Source organism: Elgaria multicarinata, chromosome 9, assembly GCF_023053635.1.
Source record: "Elgaria multicarinata webbii isolate HBS135686 ecotype San Diego chromosome 9, rElgMul1.1.pri, whole genome shotgun sequence".
Taxonomy (NCBI): Eukaryota; Metazoa; Chordata; class Lepidosauria; order Squamata; family Anguidae; genus Elgaria; species Elgaria multicarinata.
Window position 1 is genome coordinate 66,698,684 of NC_086179.1, and position 18,362 is coordinate 66,717,045.

Consider the following 18,362-nt stretch of genomic DNA (forward strand, 5'->3'; position numbering starts at 1 on the left):
ATCCTTGGAAATAAAGCATCAAGAAAAATGGGAATGGTGGTATGACCAGGTCCAAAACTAAGGATGAGGAAATTGGCATGAGGATTATAAAAGGTCAGGGTTTCACCAGTTTGGGGAAAAGTCCTAGGAGAATGAGAAACCCACCATACGTACTTAGACTGGCTTCACCCACCATTCTCCTTCCCTCTTTATTGTTTACTACAACTTATTAGATTGTAAGCCTATGCGGCAGGGTCTTGCTATTTACTGTGTTATCTGTACAGCACCATGTACATTGATGGTGCTATATAAATAAATAATAATAATAATAATGCTCCCATTTAGGTAAATATTAGACTTTGATATTGACTTAGATTGAGAGGAACCTAGGTTTTATTATGTTATCAATATACTGCCACTATCTTAATTGTACTTTTAGTGATTATAACTTGCGTTATTTAGGAATGTTTGTGACTTGCCTCATCTTTGCTAAAGCTTGTTATTCTCTTAAACTGTATGAGCAATACAAATTGTGTTGTTTGGCTTGAGAGAAATTTCAGGGACCACTACCCATATGCTGTAATTCTTGAAACCCAAAACACTTGATAAAGATTTGCAAATCTATCTCTGAGAGGGGTCTGTCCTTTAAACCCATTGTACTCTCTCTTGATCTGGTGAATCTCAGATATAACCATTCAAGCCTGGGAAACAAGCTAGTCAGATGGAGCAAGAAGCAGTTACTCGTCTCAGCCTTAAAGGCTACACTCAAATATATTAGAAATACAAATATGCCAAAAACTTACAAATTGTCTAGAAATAAAAACTGAGCAACAACGTAATTCTATATCCCTACCATCAGCCCCTTAGCAATTCCTAGTTTACTCCAAAAAGTAAAATTGGCACAAGACATACAATGTACTGATGTGGTTTGAACTGGTGGTGACTTAACTGAGAAAAAGATCTTTAGTTGATGTTGATAGTGCAATTAAAATAGCTTGTTAGAAGATGTGCCAAAATTCCATGCTAGGATATATTAGGAAAGGGACTGAAAATAAGGCCAGTATCAGAATATGTTTATATCAATCTATGATGTGGCCCCATTCAGAAGTTAGGCACTTACCATTCCATCTGAAAACAGTTATTGTAGATTTGGAAAAGGATGCAGAAAAGAGCAAAGGATTACAGTATCTTCCCTACAAAGAAAGCTGAAGTATTTGGAAATGACCAAGAATCAGGTTTATTAAAACTATTCATGGTAGAAAAAATTCGCTCTGATACACACACAACACACATGCACGCACACATACAATAATACTAGAACGTGTAATCAACTAATTAAATTCATACCAGTAGGTTCAGAATCTATAAAAGAATGTAGGAAGAGGCCATAGCTCAATGGTTAATCTCAGCAGATTAGTTCACTGGATACATAAGAGCCCAGGCTCAATCACCAGCTCCTCAGGCTTAAAGACTAGGGGTGTGCACGGACCCCCCGCTCCGCCCCGCAGGCCGATCCGAAAATTTCGGGTCGGCCCGCTCCGCTCCGCCCATACTCCGCTCCTCTTCGCCGCGGAGCTCCGGCTCCAAATCGGAGCGCCGCAGTGGAGGGGAGTGGCGCCAGGTAAGGCCGGGAGAGGAGGACGGGAGGTTTACTGGGCCCTGCCGCCATCGCCGCCCGTGCGGTGACGGCAGCAGAGCCCGGTAAGGGACCAAGGGAGAGGGGGGCCTTACCTGCCTCCGTCCGCGGTCCGTCGGCGTCTTCAATTGAGCCTGCGGTTCAACCAGGAAGTCTGGGCCGCTTCCTGGTTGAACCGCGGGCTCAATTGAAGACGTCGACGGGCCACGGACTGAGGCAAGTAAGGGAGAGGAGGGGGGGTTACCGGGCCCTGCCGCTGTCGCCGCATGGGTGACAGCGGCAGGGCCCGGTAAACCCCACTTACCTTTCCAGCGGAGCTCCGGATCGAGGCGAAGGATCCGCCTTCACCTCGATCCTCTTCGCCACGCTCCGCCGGCCCCCCAATCCTCTTCGCCTCCACCTTAAGGGCAGGCGAAGCCCCCCGCTCCGCTTCTAATTCGCCGGTCCGATTAGAAGCGGAGCACATCCCTATTAAAGACACAGAAAAGATGTCTCTTGCTGCACATCCTGGAGAGCCCTGTCAGTTACAGTATATGGAACAGAGCTAGATGGACCAGTGAATTGTCTAACTCTGTATAAGATAGTTCTATGTTATATGTAAGGTATTTCTTCATATATCATATAATTAATTTATGGAATTCATTGCCAGATAGCTTTAAACGAAGTTACTTAAATACTGGTAGCTAGACCTATCAATGGCTCTTAGCCATGGTAACTAAACGGAACCCCCTGGCCACTGGATATCAGTCAGTGGGATGAGGACTACAGCATGGGAAGGAGTATTGCTTTCATGCACCAAATATGGAGTTCCCAGAAGTATCTGGCTGGAAACTGTAGGAAACAGGATGCTAGACTAAATGGACCTTTGGTCTGACCCAGCAGGGCTCTTAAGTTCTTTGTAAGCACTTTAAAGTTACTGCAATATACTTGAGACGTCAGCTGCTAACAATAAAATGAAATTGAACAATTAACAATGGGAATTGTTACACACAAGAATGAATCACCATCCTATTCTACTCAAGGTTGATAAAATGTCATCTGATAAGGTATTGTGATCACTTGCAGGTATCACTGTTGAAGGAGGAGGATAAAGTGAATCTGGAAGCTGAGTCAAATGAAGGAACTATGTACAACAAAAACCAAGGGATATGATGACAGTTTTCAAGTGTTAGTAAGACTATCAAATAAGAGGGGAAACAACTGTCTAATGTAATCACTGAACATGGGTAAGGAGCAATGGCAGGCAGGCATTGTCAATAGGCAGGCAGATTTTGGTGAAACGTGGGGATGGAGATAAAACACGCTTAATTAAGAAATTAAATACCAGAAGATGCCAGAAGGGTAAGTTCATCACATCATTAGGTTTAAGTCTTCTAGGAAAAAGAAACTTCTTTCCTGCAGATGTCATGACTGAGAGGAAAAAATGAGGTAGCGTGAAGTTTTCTATGAAAAACTAGTGCTGCCAGGTCGGGGAGGGGTGGACTATGATGAAGACACTCTCAAGTGTCAGGGCCACCCATTAAATCCTGGGGATCCCCTTGAGAAGTGGGTAATGTTAAGCACTTTCTCCCACCTGTCAAGTGCCCAACATTACCAATTCTGCAAAAGGATCCCAAGGATTTAAAGGGTAGACCCAACCCTTCACTGTGTCCCCCTTCCACTCCACCCCTCCCCAACTTGGCAGCAACTCTTTTTCATATGCCACCCTTTTTCTGCACTCTTTTGCCTTAGCTGCAGCTACACTTGACAGCTGTCAAAGGAGCTGTTGGAGGTGGCAGTGATCAGTGCAAATGGGAGAGAAAGGGAAGGGCATGTAGATTTCTGTGAAACAGAGTCTATCTATTCACAAGATACAGTGCCTTGCATAAGTATTCACACACACACACACCTTTGACTTGACCACATTTTGTTGTGTTACAACCTAGAATTAAAATTGAGTAAGTTGGCATGTTTACCATTTGATTTACACAACGTACTTATTTGGCTCTGTCCATCTTTCCTTCAACCCTGACCAGCTTCCCAGTCCCTGCCAAGGAAAAGTAGCCCCACAATATGATGCTGCCACCACCATGCTTCACCATGGGAATGGTGTGGCTTTGCGCCACACATAGCATTTTGTGCTAAGGCCAAAAATTTTCAATAAACAATAACTTTCAATTTTGATCTCATCAGACCGCAGAACCTTTATCCATATGTTTGATGTGTTCTCACTTGCCTTTTTGCAAAATCCAAACAGGATTTGTTATGGCTTTTTTTCCCAGCAATGGCTTTCTTCTCGCCACTCCTCCATAAAGCGAAGCTTCATGGAACATCTGGGTGGTTGTTCCATGGGTTGTTTCTCCCATTTCCAGCTGTTTCAGAATTACCATTGGCCTCTAACAGGATTTAACAGTGCTCCAGGAGATGTTCACATATTAACCCAACTCTGATTAGTACTTCTCCAGAAATTTATCCTGGACTTGTTTTGATAGCTCCTTGGTCTTCATGATGCTGTTTGTTTAGACATGTTATCCAACAAACTCTGGGGCCTTCCAGAAACAGGTGCATTTTATCTGAGATCATGTGACACTTGAAATGCACACAGGTGGACTCCATTCAACTAATTATGTAACTTCAGACGGAAGTTGGTTGCACCAGTGCTGATTTAGGGGTGTAACAGCACAGGAGTGAATATTTATGCAATCAAGACCTTTCAGTTTTGTATTTGTAAATCTTTTTATAAAACATGTAGTCTTTTTCCACTTTGAACATTATGGAATAGTTTGTGTAGATCAGTGAGAAGAAATCCTATTAACTGCATTTTAATTCTATGTTGAACACAACAAAATGTGGACAAGTCAACAGGGAATGAATACATAAGCAAGGCACTGTTATGTACAAGCAACTGTTTCTTTGATGCTGATAAGTCCTCTTGAAGCATTCAAAGCAAACCTGTCTCAAATCAGGCCAGCTTATTACATATACTTAGTGGGCCCGTTCAGAAGACCCCTTAAACCATGGTGGTTAAACCAGAAAGCTGAGCCATGTTCAGAAGACCCCATAAACCATGGCTTTAACCATGATGAATAACGCTTTTGCCTTAGTCACCGTGGTTAAGGTGTCTTCTGAACATGGCCCAGCTTTCTGGCTTAATCACCATGGTTAAAGCCATGGTTTAAGGTGTTTTCTGAATGGGGCCAGTGTTCTCTGATCTTCATGAACTACATGAGATGGAGAAAACGGTAGTATCCCCTATCACATGACATCAATGTACACCAAAAATATGCCTAAGAATGTATGCATTAAATCGACTCCTGTCCTGAGGTTATATCTCTAGAATAAGGAACTTTAAAAAAGGAACAATGATTAAGTACAGGTAGATTTTTTAAAAAAACCTTCAAGCTGATGGATGATATTTTTCTTCCACGTAAAAGGTCTGTAGTATAGTAATGTATTAAGTTTTATGTGACTATTCTGTATCTCTGTTTTGATGCCATTTATGGTAAATTTATTATCTAAAGCATAAATGTGACACTTTTCCCAGGCTATCTACATGCATTGAGATCTCATTTGACAAAGTTAACCATCATAAAACAATAAAGTCAAGGCCAGTGAAATTACACAGTAGTGCTCGCATGGTGCTATCTTATCAGCTGCAATAAATATTTTCTGTTTAAATTAAATGTTAAGCAATTGGTTAAAAACCACAAACATTAACCAAGCTATCAACAACAAAAGCCCATGCTTAGAATAATACAATAAACTATTCCTCTTTCATATTCCCACAAATACAAGGCTCCAAACTACAGCAACATTCAGATCTCAGCATTTAAGGCATTTATATTTGGTTCTTGAAATTGGCATGGAAACCATCTAGTACTTGCATTCTTGATTATTGAATTATTATTTTTCTAAAACTTAAGTGCAGGGATTCTCTGACTTTCTACTTCCAGGACCAACTCAAGAAGGGGCTGAAAATTACGGAGACCAACCACACAAAAAATGGTGGAAAAGAGGCAGAGTCAATCACAGAATGACAGATTTAGGGACAACCAGCTGGCATTTACCAACATTTTCAACTAATATCTAGTCCCTCTTTGACAATTGCTAAATACTTTGCTACAGTGATTTCCTTATGGCAGGGAGTTTCCTAACTCAGCTTTGCTCTAGTTAAATACAGATATTGGCTCTGGAACTATTATTACTCAGCCTCCTCATTTTAGGTGCAATTTGCTGATCCAGAGGTTCTTTTATTTTGTATTTCCCCCACATATGCATGTGTGTTCAAAGTACCTTTACTCAACCCGTTGTTTCTTCTTCTCTTTTACTTTTCCCCTTAATTTTCACTTTATCCCCCAACCAAATTGCCAGTTACTGTCATCCTCTCCCTTCTCTTTTTCATTTTTACTTCTTCATATAACAGCTTCCCTCTCTTACCCCCTTTCCCCTTTCTTCCTACATTAAAATAACCCTTTATCTCTCTAATTTCCCACTGGTCCCCTTTTTTCCCCTTCTACCAAATTTCTTCTCCTAGTCACCTTGGCCAAATAAACGCTAAAAATAAATAAATGAACATTTTCTTGCTTAATTCATTTCTGGCCTCCAGAGACTAGAACAATTTCTTTAATGAAGTTTATATGGCAAGGATGGAGAAAGAAGAGTTGGACTTCCCCTTATTTTCCACCCATACAGGTCCTTCTTATCTGAAGAAAATGAGGGTATCTCTTGTATTACTGCCTCCTAAACATGTACGGACTATCGGCATAGGATTAGCTGGATGCCCAAAGGCTGCAAAACACTCTAAAGATGGTAGTCACTGCAGCTGGAGGCAGATAGAGAAAACTAGGATCCTAATAACACTAGCCAACAACAAAATTAACAAATACAACAAAGTAAGGTTGTATATTTAGACTTATTTGTGCAGGGACACTATTTGTATCTTTGTGTATATCATCGTATCTTTTATTTAGTTTCCTTGCTGTGCAACAGGTTAACAAATATTGCATCGCAATGTTTGAGGGCTAGTTCAAGTGGACAAAAAGTCTGAGAGAAGAGAGTACACATTTGACATTGTTAGCAAACAGAAAACACTGGTAGAACTTATCGAGGACTGAATGCCAAAAAATAACTCAAGTGTTCCATTGGTAGTAAACATGGCAAAATATAAAGTCCTTTTTAATTGGTTATTTGCTTTATAATGGCACAAATGAATTACTTAGCAATTTGAAATACAAAGTACTTGTTTACCTGCATGCGGCATTAGGATTAGCATTTCTTGAAAGAAGCAGTTCTACGCTCTTTAAAATCTGATCTTCTGAAGCATGTGCAGTACACGCAGCCATCAATACTGTATACTGATCTATATGAAACATATAGAAAGAGGTTGATGAAGAATATCAACTTGTAGACTATGACACTGATAATAACCAGACTTAGCAAATAATTCATAAAGCATGACACGTATTACAAGTATGTTATACATAGTAAAAATTGTAAAATTAAGTTTCAAGTTTCAGACCAACAGCACATTTCTCTGTAAATTTAACAAAATTTAAACTGCAAGATGTAAATGCATAATAAAGTCCAATGACCAATAACTGGGTATAACATTTATTTTAATTATATTCTTTGGCTGAGCTTGTCAACCATACCTCTACTCAAATTCCTACAGTACAATCCTACATATGTCTATACAGATGTAAGCTCCATTGAGTTCAACAGGATTTAAGCCAGTGCCCCGAGGATTACAGAGTTCTTTTTGGGGGAGGGACGTCGTTGTGCAGCATATTTTGTGAGCTCTGTATTGCATGTGCAATACATACTTTTCTGTTTTTCCTGTAATTCCATGTATTATGGAATAGGCTTTTGGGGGTTGAATCACAGCTTCTTCATGCTACTAACTTTGTGGAGCACACACAAATCACCCTGATACTAAGTTCACATGGCAGATAGCTGCACCTCAGACTGTCAACTCTTAGAACTCTCAACATCTAGATCTAGGCTCTCAATATGAAGACTCACAATAGTGTAGAAGGTTGAAGAACTCAAGAAATCCTTTAAGAAAACTGCATCTGCTCAACCTTGGATCTGGTAAAACATCATCACCATCTCTGCCAATCAGAGTAAAACAGGATGGCATCACACAGTTTTACCGGCTATGCTGCAGTCTAGTTCCAGACCCTGAGTTTTAGTATTTCAGAAGCTGAGAACATGTTAATGTGTGCTGAAGAGCCACAAAGGATTCTTTGGTCGAGAACAGTATACTCTTTATTTTCTTATCGTCTATCAATTCTGTCAGGTAAAGAGAATCTTATTTTGACTTCGCCTTGGGGGAGTAACATTCCCTTCTCTTGTAATTTCATCCAAGTTTTCCAGTGTGACCCTCACTGTACAATCAGAAAAGGGGTGAGTGCAAGAAAGTAAAAAGAAAATTTGATAATGATGAACAAAAGAATGCTGATGAGAACAGGGAGAACCACTTGAACTGGCAAAATGTTCCGAGTCACATTTGAATGAATACAAAGGAAAAGCCTTCTGCATGATGTGACTTCAGTTTGGTCTCATAAATGGTAGGCTTGACAAGAATGGAGAAACTTCTACAACTGGAAGGAGAGGAGGAAAGAATAGAAGAAATCTGGGAGAAGAAAACAATCCCGTTTCCATGGCACAACAGTCCACGGTAGGTTAATTAACCCTCGAGAAGCTGTGGTGCCAGCCAGATTATGAATATGCAACCCCCAACTGAGGATTGCAGTGTTGTGTGAAACAGGTCAGCAGGGGTTATTTGAGGGCTGAAGAACCATCACAAATCACTACAACAGACACTGAGCCAACATATGATTAAGAGAAGAATTCAAACACTTAACAGCCATTGCTCCTTCGAGTTACCCATCCACTACAATCCCATCTGCAGCTTCTAAACAAAAAATAAAATGAAACACATAAAAGTTTTTCTGGGTTACAGTTCTGCAGCTACAAAGCTCTCCAAAATGTAGCATGCAACACCATGCCACCTCCTGCTCCAGTCTTTTACATAAAAAAATATATGAACATGTTTATCAAATATGCTTTTGATCAGCTAGTGATTTGAAAGTCAATTTCTTTTTCTGGCATTCATTTTCTTTTTAACAGATTATCTTATTGATCTCTTACAAATAAATATGAATGAGAATACTACATTTACTAAGCCTTACCCTTATCAAAGCTTGCATCTGCACCTCTGCGCAGAAGGATATGCATGAGTTCCACATTCGCAACACTTGCAGCATACATCAGGGGAGTCCATCCAAACTTAAAGGTAGATTCTACATTTACACCTGTAATATTATTATATGTGAGATAACATGTATTTAATAAAATAAGAGATTCATAATTTGCTACTGCTCTACTTTAGAATGTCAGACACAGATTTCAGAGCTAAGCGAACCTGATTTGGCCAACCCATTCTATAAATCTATAGCTGCCCAACAATTTAGGAGAAGGCAGTGAGAACACACATTCCCTATTGTAATGAAGTGTGCCTGTTTCACTGAAGAACCAGTCAGTGGCAGACAAGGAGCTTTACCCCTTTAAGGTGTGCATTCTATAGCTTATGTTGCCTCATAAAATGTGTGGCAAGTTCTAGGAAGGCTAAGGCACACTGAACCACTGCTTAAAGCTCAAAAAGCCAATGTTTTGAATGGTAGATCCTAACTTGATGATAGTATGTTCCTTCTAAAGTCTGTTCACCATCTTCTACTTCAGACACTGATGTGATCATTTACTACAAACATTATTCTGCAACATGCTGCACTAAGATATGCATCTAACTACACACTCTAAAACATAATTACTGATTGGTCCGTTAGTGCTGTGGAATCCTTCAAATACAATATACTTGACATTACTTTACCAGATGATTTTAGTATACGTAGCACATAACTGTATAGATAGCACATAACTGTATAGGTAGCACATAAATAGATCAGCCTTGTTTGTAATTACAATCATCAGAGGCAACAAAGAATTCTAGGCAGTTGAGCGAGCTGACTGGCGAAGAGGGACGGATTACTTCATCTCTTCTCAACCAGCCTGCCTGGTTTCCATGCTGGCCAGAAAGGCTGGGGGACAAAAGATAGATTATTGTCCCTCATCCACCACCCTATTGCATTTTCATATTAGTCATAGAGGAAGGCAACATACGGCTCCCTCTATAGCCAGCAAGTAAAACAAATGAGCTGGCAGATAAGGCACAGAGAGCGCTGTCTCTCCTCTAATACCTGCATTGTAGAAGGCTTTTTTAAAAAACTACACTGCTAAGGGACTTGCAGCTTTTCTGGACTGTAATACAAGATGGCACTAGATCACGCAGACAAAGAATGGCTGACTTCTTTGGAACCTCTGCTCTTTTCATGTTATTCTTATCCACTAGTCATGTTCCAAATTGTAACAGCGCCTTTTGTTTGACTAACTGGCTAGGACAGTGTGGGGGAAAAAAGAGTCCACAAATGATGCTTGGAGTCAGCACTAAGAAGGAGAAAATTACGTAAATACTTTATCTTCTCTCTCATTTGGATTAAAGAGGTATTTCTTGGGTTGAGAAGCTATTGCTTACAGGAAAGCTGTTATTTTTATGGATAGAAGAGATCTCAAGTTTAAAAGGTGAAGTAATACTTTAGAGAAAAAGATAAAGTACCTGGTAGGAATTCTTATCTAAGGAAATGTCAACATTCTTGACACAGAGTAAAAGCATGAGAAGATGTCAACATACTTTTCCCAGAGTATGCCGAGGCAACCCATTCAGAATTACGAAGACCTGTTCAGAATTTTGGGCTTTGTTAATTTCTACAATGCAATCTTTATGTGAGACCAACAACTCTCATTTCCATATAAGCAGCACTTAGAGCTATAAAGAGATGTAAAATTTCCAGAAATTTTGAAGCCATGGGAAAAAAAACCAGTTGTCATACTATTGGGGGGGGGGGATTTTGGGGAAAATGAAGAATAAGCATCTGGTGACAGAATTGGGATAACTTACAAATTTGTTTTCACATGTGGGTTTTAGATTAGAACTACATTAATCGACGGTTACAGCATCTAACCAGAACAAGCCCAGAAACACAGGATTCTGCAGAACAAAACCCAAACAATTAAGAATGAACACTTTGTTCCATATTATGATATTATGACTCTACTTATAAACTAGAAAGCTGAGCATGACTTGGAGCATCCCTAAATGTCTTTAAGTAAACGTACATTAGATCAATAATTGTAATAAGGAATTGAAGAAATAACTATGCTAGGAATCTTACAGAGAAGATTTAAAAAATGTTTTCCCCATGGCTTCATTATTTCCAGACATTTTACATTTCTAGTCTTTCTATTAATGTCTTTTTCTTATGCAGTTCTTAGAAATAATTTGGTGAGTAAAGTCTGGGTAATATAAATACAATAAATACAACATTCATACGACACAATAAACATGCGTTTAGTCCACGGATGACTATTGTCATGTCTTGTTGGCAGTACCCCATAAAGAGTCATCCATGAAGTTGACTATTAACACATGGCTGACTGTTGCCCATCCCCACCCCCTCCCTGACTTCCCCATAGAATAGCGATCCTAGTTCCCATGAGAATCCCCATTTGTGCCAGGTCCCCCCTGGCACAAATGGGAGAATCCCCATTTGTGCCAGGTCCAGAACTGGAATTCTCATGGGACATGCCTTCCCTAGGTAGAGTGCCACGATCAGTGGTGCCCCACATGCTCCCAGGGACATGCACGTCCTGTCCCTGGGTGGGGCGCCACCAACAGGGAGGGTGGGGCACAAGCATCTCTTGCGGCTGTCAGGACATTTGCACCCTGCCCTCCCTGTTCTCAGCAACCCACCCAGTGACAAGACATGCATGTCCCTGGGAGTGCGTGGGGAGGCGCAGATCACACTGCCCCACCCAGGAGCCACCACAATCAGCGGCTCCCCACGCACTTCCCAGGACAGCTAACACATGCCTATAGAGCCCCACTGGGCAAGAGAGGCAGGGTTTTCTGCCACTCTTGCCTCACAACTCTGTAGGCATGTAAAATAGCCGACAGAGACTGCCACACAACACAATAATCAACGGTTGTGCATATAGTAAACTCTGCATACCATTGATTATTTGTGTTGGTTATTTCGTCGAAATAGCCAACCATGGTGTGGAAAAGGTTCGCTAGAAACACAATAGTCAATGGTTGACTAAGCAACGGTTGACTATTCTGTCATCCAAACAACCTACTGTGGTTCCATCAGATGATCAGCCAAAGAAGCTACACAGAGTAGTATATTCACACACGCACACCCCTCGGCACTCCTCCTGCTGTAGTTCTCCCACCCAGCCAGCTTCCTTTGCAGCAGGAACAGAGATTAATTGAAAGCAACAGAGCAGCAGCATTTTTGGCCACTTTGCCAAGCAGCTCTGTAGGTAATCTCTATAACCCATGCTAGCGAAACAGATAATATGATAACCCACCATAGGTAAAATAACCTGCCTGCAGACCATGGATTCTCAGGGTGACTTATTTGGGGGAAATAACCCATCATAGAGGGGGCATCCCACAGACAACATGTTAACCCATCATGGATTATTCTGGAAAATAAATCATCATGCTGTGTGAACCCAGTCATTGCCTTAAATTCTAAAAGAAAACGTTTCATAATCCAAAGCTGTTCAATTTTTTCAGAAAAAATAAAAACAGTCCTTGGAAAAAACATTTTCCCCAAAGTTTTTCTGAGCTTTCACATCCCTACTCATACACTGAAATTTCTGTGGGCTTTTTTCTTCTAGGGGTGGGGGACTCAATACCATCAGTGTGTGATATTTTAACAGCAGACTCATACAGGTGTCTACTCAGAAGTAAGTTGCATTAAGTTCAGTGGGCTTTATTCACTGGTAGTTACCATAATTCTACTGAAGACAAATAGAGTTCTTCCCCTGAAAGAGTTCAATAAATTGTTGTCATCAACTACCCTGAGACTGAGGGCTGCTTCATACATGACAGGTTTTCCAACACAGATATCAACTTTATGCAAGATATTATTATTATTATTATTATTATTATTATTATTATTATTATTATTATTATTATTATTATTTCTTACCCGCCTTTCCCTCTGGATCAAGGCGGGGTACAACACAAATGCAAATACCATAAAATACATATAACTGATTAAAATATTAATCAATTATATGTTACTTTGCAAATATACATGAGGGGTGGGGAATGTCAAGCCCTCTAGATGTTGTTTAACTGCAACCTCCATCTACCTTAGACAGCATAGGCAACGTGAGGGATAATGAGACCTGCAGTACAAAAATATTTGAAGGGCAACACATTTCCCATCCCAGAGATAGTTAAATCAAGGAGTACAGGCGCTTACTTAACCACAAGTGGAAATCTGTTTGACAGACAAATTTATGGCACACAGACACAAGTGCTGATTGTTGTACATATGGGACATCTTTAAATATTCATATAAAATGTTTATCAAGTGTAAAGCAGCCATAGACAAAATAGCAAGATAAAATCTACAAGAGAGGTAAAAGGACATTGTTTTGAAATAATTCCTGAAATTAAGTCATTTAAGGTGGGTGGCTCAAAATTAATCTTCATGTCTTATAGAGCGTTATTGATCCATTCCCGTTATAAAGTCCGGACCTTTTAACTGAAAGGCTAGACCTAGTATTTTCCTTTAAAGCAAAATCCTCTTTTCTAAGCAGGATTATTAACGTATCAGGAACCTTCCGAAGGAAACACAACACACACAGTGTACTACTGATAAATACACTTTTCTGATCTCAATTCATATATCCACCAAGCGAGCTACATTTACAGAGCAAGGCTTCTAAGTCCCTACTTTCAGTTGACCAACTGTCATGCTGATGAACAGTTTGCTTATAAAACTCAAAGACTCCTTCAGAAGCAGAACTCAAAAGCAGTTGGCAAAAAAAAAAAAAAAAGTGAACAAATCCACAAGACCTTACAATTGCCTAAATGAGATTTTTGATTTTTCTGTGCCTATGTAAAGAATTCAGATCTACCCTAGAGCAAAACTGCTTAGAAAGCATTTCCAAATTTAACACATATATTAGTATCTGTTGGATTAAAATAAATATCTTACCTAAATCTAGGAGTTCTTCAATGACGGACAAGTTTCCGTCCATCAACGCTTTTTTCAAAGCCTTCTCTTTTTCATCTATATGCAATGTTTCATCTAGATGCTAAACAGACAAGAAATTCACCATACAATTTTTGTAATTCAATATGCTCTGTGCAGGATTACTGTATGTACTGCTTTACATGTTACAACAGAAGAGAGAAAAGGTTAAAAATATAAGATTTTTAGCTTGCACTAAAAAGGCCCATTACAAATCTTTTTCTGCCACTATGTGTAACAAAAAGGCACTGCATATCTGATAGATGTTCTGCAGTTTTACAGACAGTGAAAAATAAGATGCACTGATTCCCCACTGAAGTTATTTGCAGCATTTGTGCAGAATAGATTAGAATTCCGGCTTATTGTGAATCAGCAGTGTGTTTGTGCATATTTATTTATTTATTTATTTAAGGATTTTTATGCCGCCATTCAGCCAAAAAAGGCTCTCACGGCGGCTTACAAAAGTATTTCTTGACAGTCCCTGCCCACAGGCTTACAATCTAAAAATTATACATACAGCCAGTTAATTCCTGCTTTGCTTCTCCCCGCTAGCACAACTTCAAAGCAAACCAGGAATTTGTTCAGCACGTCATGCAAACCAGGAATTTTGGCTTCACAAGCCATAATTGTAAACCTGGGTTTGTTATTGGTTTAAAAATCCCGGCTTGTTTGGGATCAACCATTCAAAAGCCCTGGTTCAGACAAAGCACTAGTTTGTTTAGAACACAGCTGTGTAGGCTTCTAGCCTGCAGGACCTACTTTGTTTTTTACCCCAAGCACCACCAAACAGAGCCTAGGGCAAAAGACACACTTATAATTAAAGAAATCGGAGCCCAGGAATTTATTTTGAGTGCCAGAACTGAATGAAGAGTTTATATTCCTCCACTGGGAGAATTTACAATTTATTCCAACACTTGGCTTTCTGTTCTTTAATCAGATTGTTTTGCATATATGATCTGGCACCCGCAGCATGTGGCCTGAACACAGTCATTGTCTTGGTTAGACACCAGAAGCAGATGCTTCAGTAGCTGCCACACTGAAATTGCAGTCCTGCTCTGTTAAGAATTTAAACCTACACATGCTTACTTGGATGTAAGCTCCACTGACTTAAAGCGCAATCCATGGCTGCCTGGGAATGCTGGCAAGTGGACTTTCTTCTGTCTAAATATACATGGGATTGCTTCCTTACTTTTGCATAAACATGCTAAAGAGTGCATTGTAAGTGCTACTTGCACACTTTCTCATTGCTACAAAGTGTGGAATACCTAGTTAAACTACTTGATTTCCCCCCACTCTATAAGGATTATGAAAATGGATCTTTACATGTTATTAGTTTATACAGACTTTATACTGTTAGTTTTACCCTACCCTGTGCCTGTTTACCCTACCCAGTGCCTGTTTGCATTCTCTTCCCCTCCTTATTGTTTCATTATGATTTTATTAGAATGTAAGCCTATGCGGCAGTCTTGCTATTTACTGTTTTACTCTGTACAGCACCATGTACATTGATGGTGCTATATAAATAAATAAATAAATAATAATAATAATAACTGCTGCATTATTTTTGACTTGTTTAGACATGGGGACAAATTGACGTTACTGTAATATGCATATGTAATATGCAATACGGGTATGCACATTGGACTGGATCCACACTTAGTAATGGATCAAGTAGATCCACTGAAATCAACAGAACTTAGTGACAAGTCCCATCATTTCAATGGGTATACTCTAGCTAAGCCTGCATCCAGCCCTATAATTTTATAGAATTCTGGGTTTTTTGCAGAATTCACGTTCATTTATTAGTCTCAAACAGAAAGGTGCTGCAACTCTCTTTTATTTCGTGAAGAGGCAGTGGGGCCAAAGGCGAAAGCCGGTGTGGTGCTCAGAGAAAACCGGGTTCAGTTATACACAGAAAGCTCGCTGGGAGACCCTGGGCTGGCGGCCCCTCCCTCTCCCAGCCTGCCCTACATCACAGGGTTACTGTGAAGAGAAAGAGGCAGGCGAAGCGGAGAACGGCGTGGGCCGCACTGAGCCCCTTGGGGAAAAGGCAGGACGACACACACGCGAAACGGAAACTCCCGCGACTCGCCTTTAGGAAGGAAATCAAAGTACGCTTTTAAAACAAAATTAAAATAAATAAATACATAGCATTGGCCGAACCACCTCAGCCCGGGCCGCTCTTACCTGCTTCTGAGGCGACGCTTTGGACACGACCCCGATATCCCAGCCGTCGTCGTCGCTTTCGCTACTCTCGCCCGCCGCGGTCACCAAGGGAGAACGCGCCCCGCCAGCCATCACTGACCCACGGACACCAACTGGAGGGGGTGGGGGTTGGTTGCCTGCCTGCCTCTTCTTCCGCACCTCACGCGTGCTCACAAAACTCCCGACCCCTCCCTAACGCTTCCACGCTCACCCGACCGCAAAGCGCAAGCGCAGAGGGAAGCCTCAGCCCTCGTTTCTACGTATGGAAGCCCAAGCGGGAACCTGGCGGCGGCAGCGGCGTGTTACGGAGCGTGGCGACGGCGCGCAGGGTCACGTGCCTCCTAAGTCCCATCGGTGGGGGGCGGGGAAGGGGGAGAACGTTACTACTTAACAAGTGCGAGTGGAAGCTGGTGGCTCCGATTGTGGTGGGGTTATGAATCCGTATTGGGTTTCAGTCAGAATCAGCCAGAATTCCAAAGGAGCTATCCAAAGTGATGAACCTGTTTTGGGGATAGGGTTCAGCACCTTGGGTAGCCCCTTTAGAGTTCTGGCTGGTTTTGATTGAAATCCAGAAAGTATTTATAGCCCATGGAAATTGGAGCTGCCAGCCTCTGCTAATTAGTCGTTATATATCGTATTTATTCTGAAACAGTTTACAAAGGTTAAAAACAGGTGGTTAGTATTCCCTGGGAAGTTAAGGGAGGTAGATGTATGTGTATAACGTAGAATAATCTTAAAGTGTCTTTTAAAAACATTTCCTATATGAATAAACTTTATTCTTATTTTGTTTTATCAGCCACTTCTGCTCAGTCATATGTGGACAATACACACACACTCACACGCAAAGCTTTATTATTCGCTCATTCTTTTAGAGGATAAAGTATAGGCAGCAGCGAAGGAAAGGTTTAATAATAGATGTCACAGAGGCCCCAACCAGTGCATTGATTATAATTTTTTAGTCTTTTGCCAAAAGAAAGACCACTGGCCTCTTTTTTCCTCACTCTTCACATTTTTTTAAGGACCCTTAATTAAGTGGAAGGAGAGTTGTGTTCATATTCTTCTCTATAAGCTAAACAATATTTTCTATAAAAGTCCATAATATAAACCTATGACTGATCAGAGCTGTCAATTGGACAATTGCAGATGTGTTGTGTCTTTGATAACTAAGAACAAGGGGATAAGTAAGCTACTGAGTGGGAAAACAATCTTTATATTTTTATGGGCCAAAGAACGGTATTTTATATTAATTTTATAACACAGTTCTGAGAACTAGTGTTTTAAAACTATATATTTTGACTCACTGATTATTACCAACACATTTCTCTTACAGCTCTAGTTGAGATCTTGATCTTAATCTGAGTCTTACTGGGCTAGTCACACAAATGAAGCTGTGACACTCAGGCCAAATCCAATGATTCTTCTATGTCGTTTCTAAGCTAGTCTCAACATAAGTCTCATTTTCAGGTTCTTTGAGCTCAGCCTTAAGATTGTCTGTTTTTGATCTCTCTGAAATGGTCTAAACCTTTTCCCCATGCTGCAAGATGAAAATTGAGCACTTGCACCCTAACCTGCTATTAGACCCAGAGGCTTATGCCTCTATGTTTTCCAACTGTAGTTAGCAGAAGCTCTGGAGAGGATTTGGATTGCAGCCACAGCATGGCAGGAATGGTTAGATCAGCTTTCCCCAACCTAGTGCTGTCCAGATGTTTTGGACTACATCTCCCAGCATTCTTGACAATTGGCCATGGTGGCTGGGGCTAATGGGAGTTAAACTCTGAAGCACTGGATGGTACCAGGTTGAGAAAGGTTGGGTGAGAGCCACTGAACCTTAGCCGCGTGGCTGTTTTTAGATCTCTCACATTACTTAACATCTAGTTTGGCCTTTCTACGACTTTCAGTAGCACCTGGATTAAGCAACTTAAAATATGTGACTTTGACATGATGAACAAAATCAAGCAATACATCCATAAGCTGTAGTTTCTTGTTTTTGTCCTTGGTTTGATTATGATTGTATATGGAGCTGCCTTATATTGTGTCAGACCACTAAACTCTGACTGAAAGTGTTTCTTCAGTGTCACAGGCAGGAGTCTCCAGTCTTGCCATGCCATGAATCTGGAAGCTGATACCTGCAAAGCATGGGAACTGCGCTATGCCCCTCACCATTTAAGTAGACATTGGTTCTTCCAAATATTTACAACAGGTGGTGCTAAAACCTTAAATTATTATCCCGGGAGTTTCCAAAGTGACTGAAGTAGGTTTAAGTTTACTTTGCACCCACAGCTTTCTATAATACAGCCAGTTAAACAAAAGCAACTGGCTATTAATAAACACATCACCTGGTTGTGGAATCAAAAGGTACATATTCACAGAAGAGTATAAACATGTCATTG

At 40.6% G+C, this 18,362-nt stretch overlaps 1 protein-coding gene across 1 annotated transcript in view; it reads right to left on the reverse strand.

Moving 5' to 3' along the window:
- ASZ1 (ankyrin repeat, SAM and basic leucine zipper domain containing 1) overlaps nt 1-16,065 on the reverse strand; it is a 28,689-nt gene extending 12,624 nt beyond the window's left edge. The window contains exons 1-4 of the mRNA XM_063135003.1: nt 15,955-16,065; nt 13,732-13,831; nt 8,788-8,910; nt 6,842-6,953 (exon numbers count right to left, since the gene is read on the reverse strand). Of these exons, the coding sequence (XP_062991073.1) occupies nt 6,842-6,953; nt 8,788-8,910; nt 13,732-13,831; nt 15,955-16,065 (446 nt within the window). The remainder of the gene's footprint in view (nt 1-6,841; nt 6,954-8,787; nt 8,911-13,731; nt 13,832-15,954) is intronic.
- Between the last annotated feature and the right edge of the window lie 2,297 nt (nt 16,066-18,362).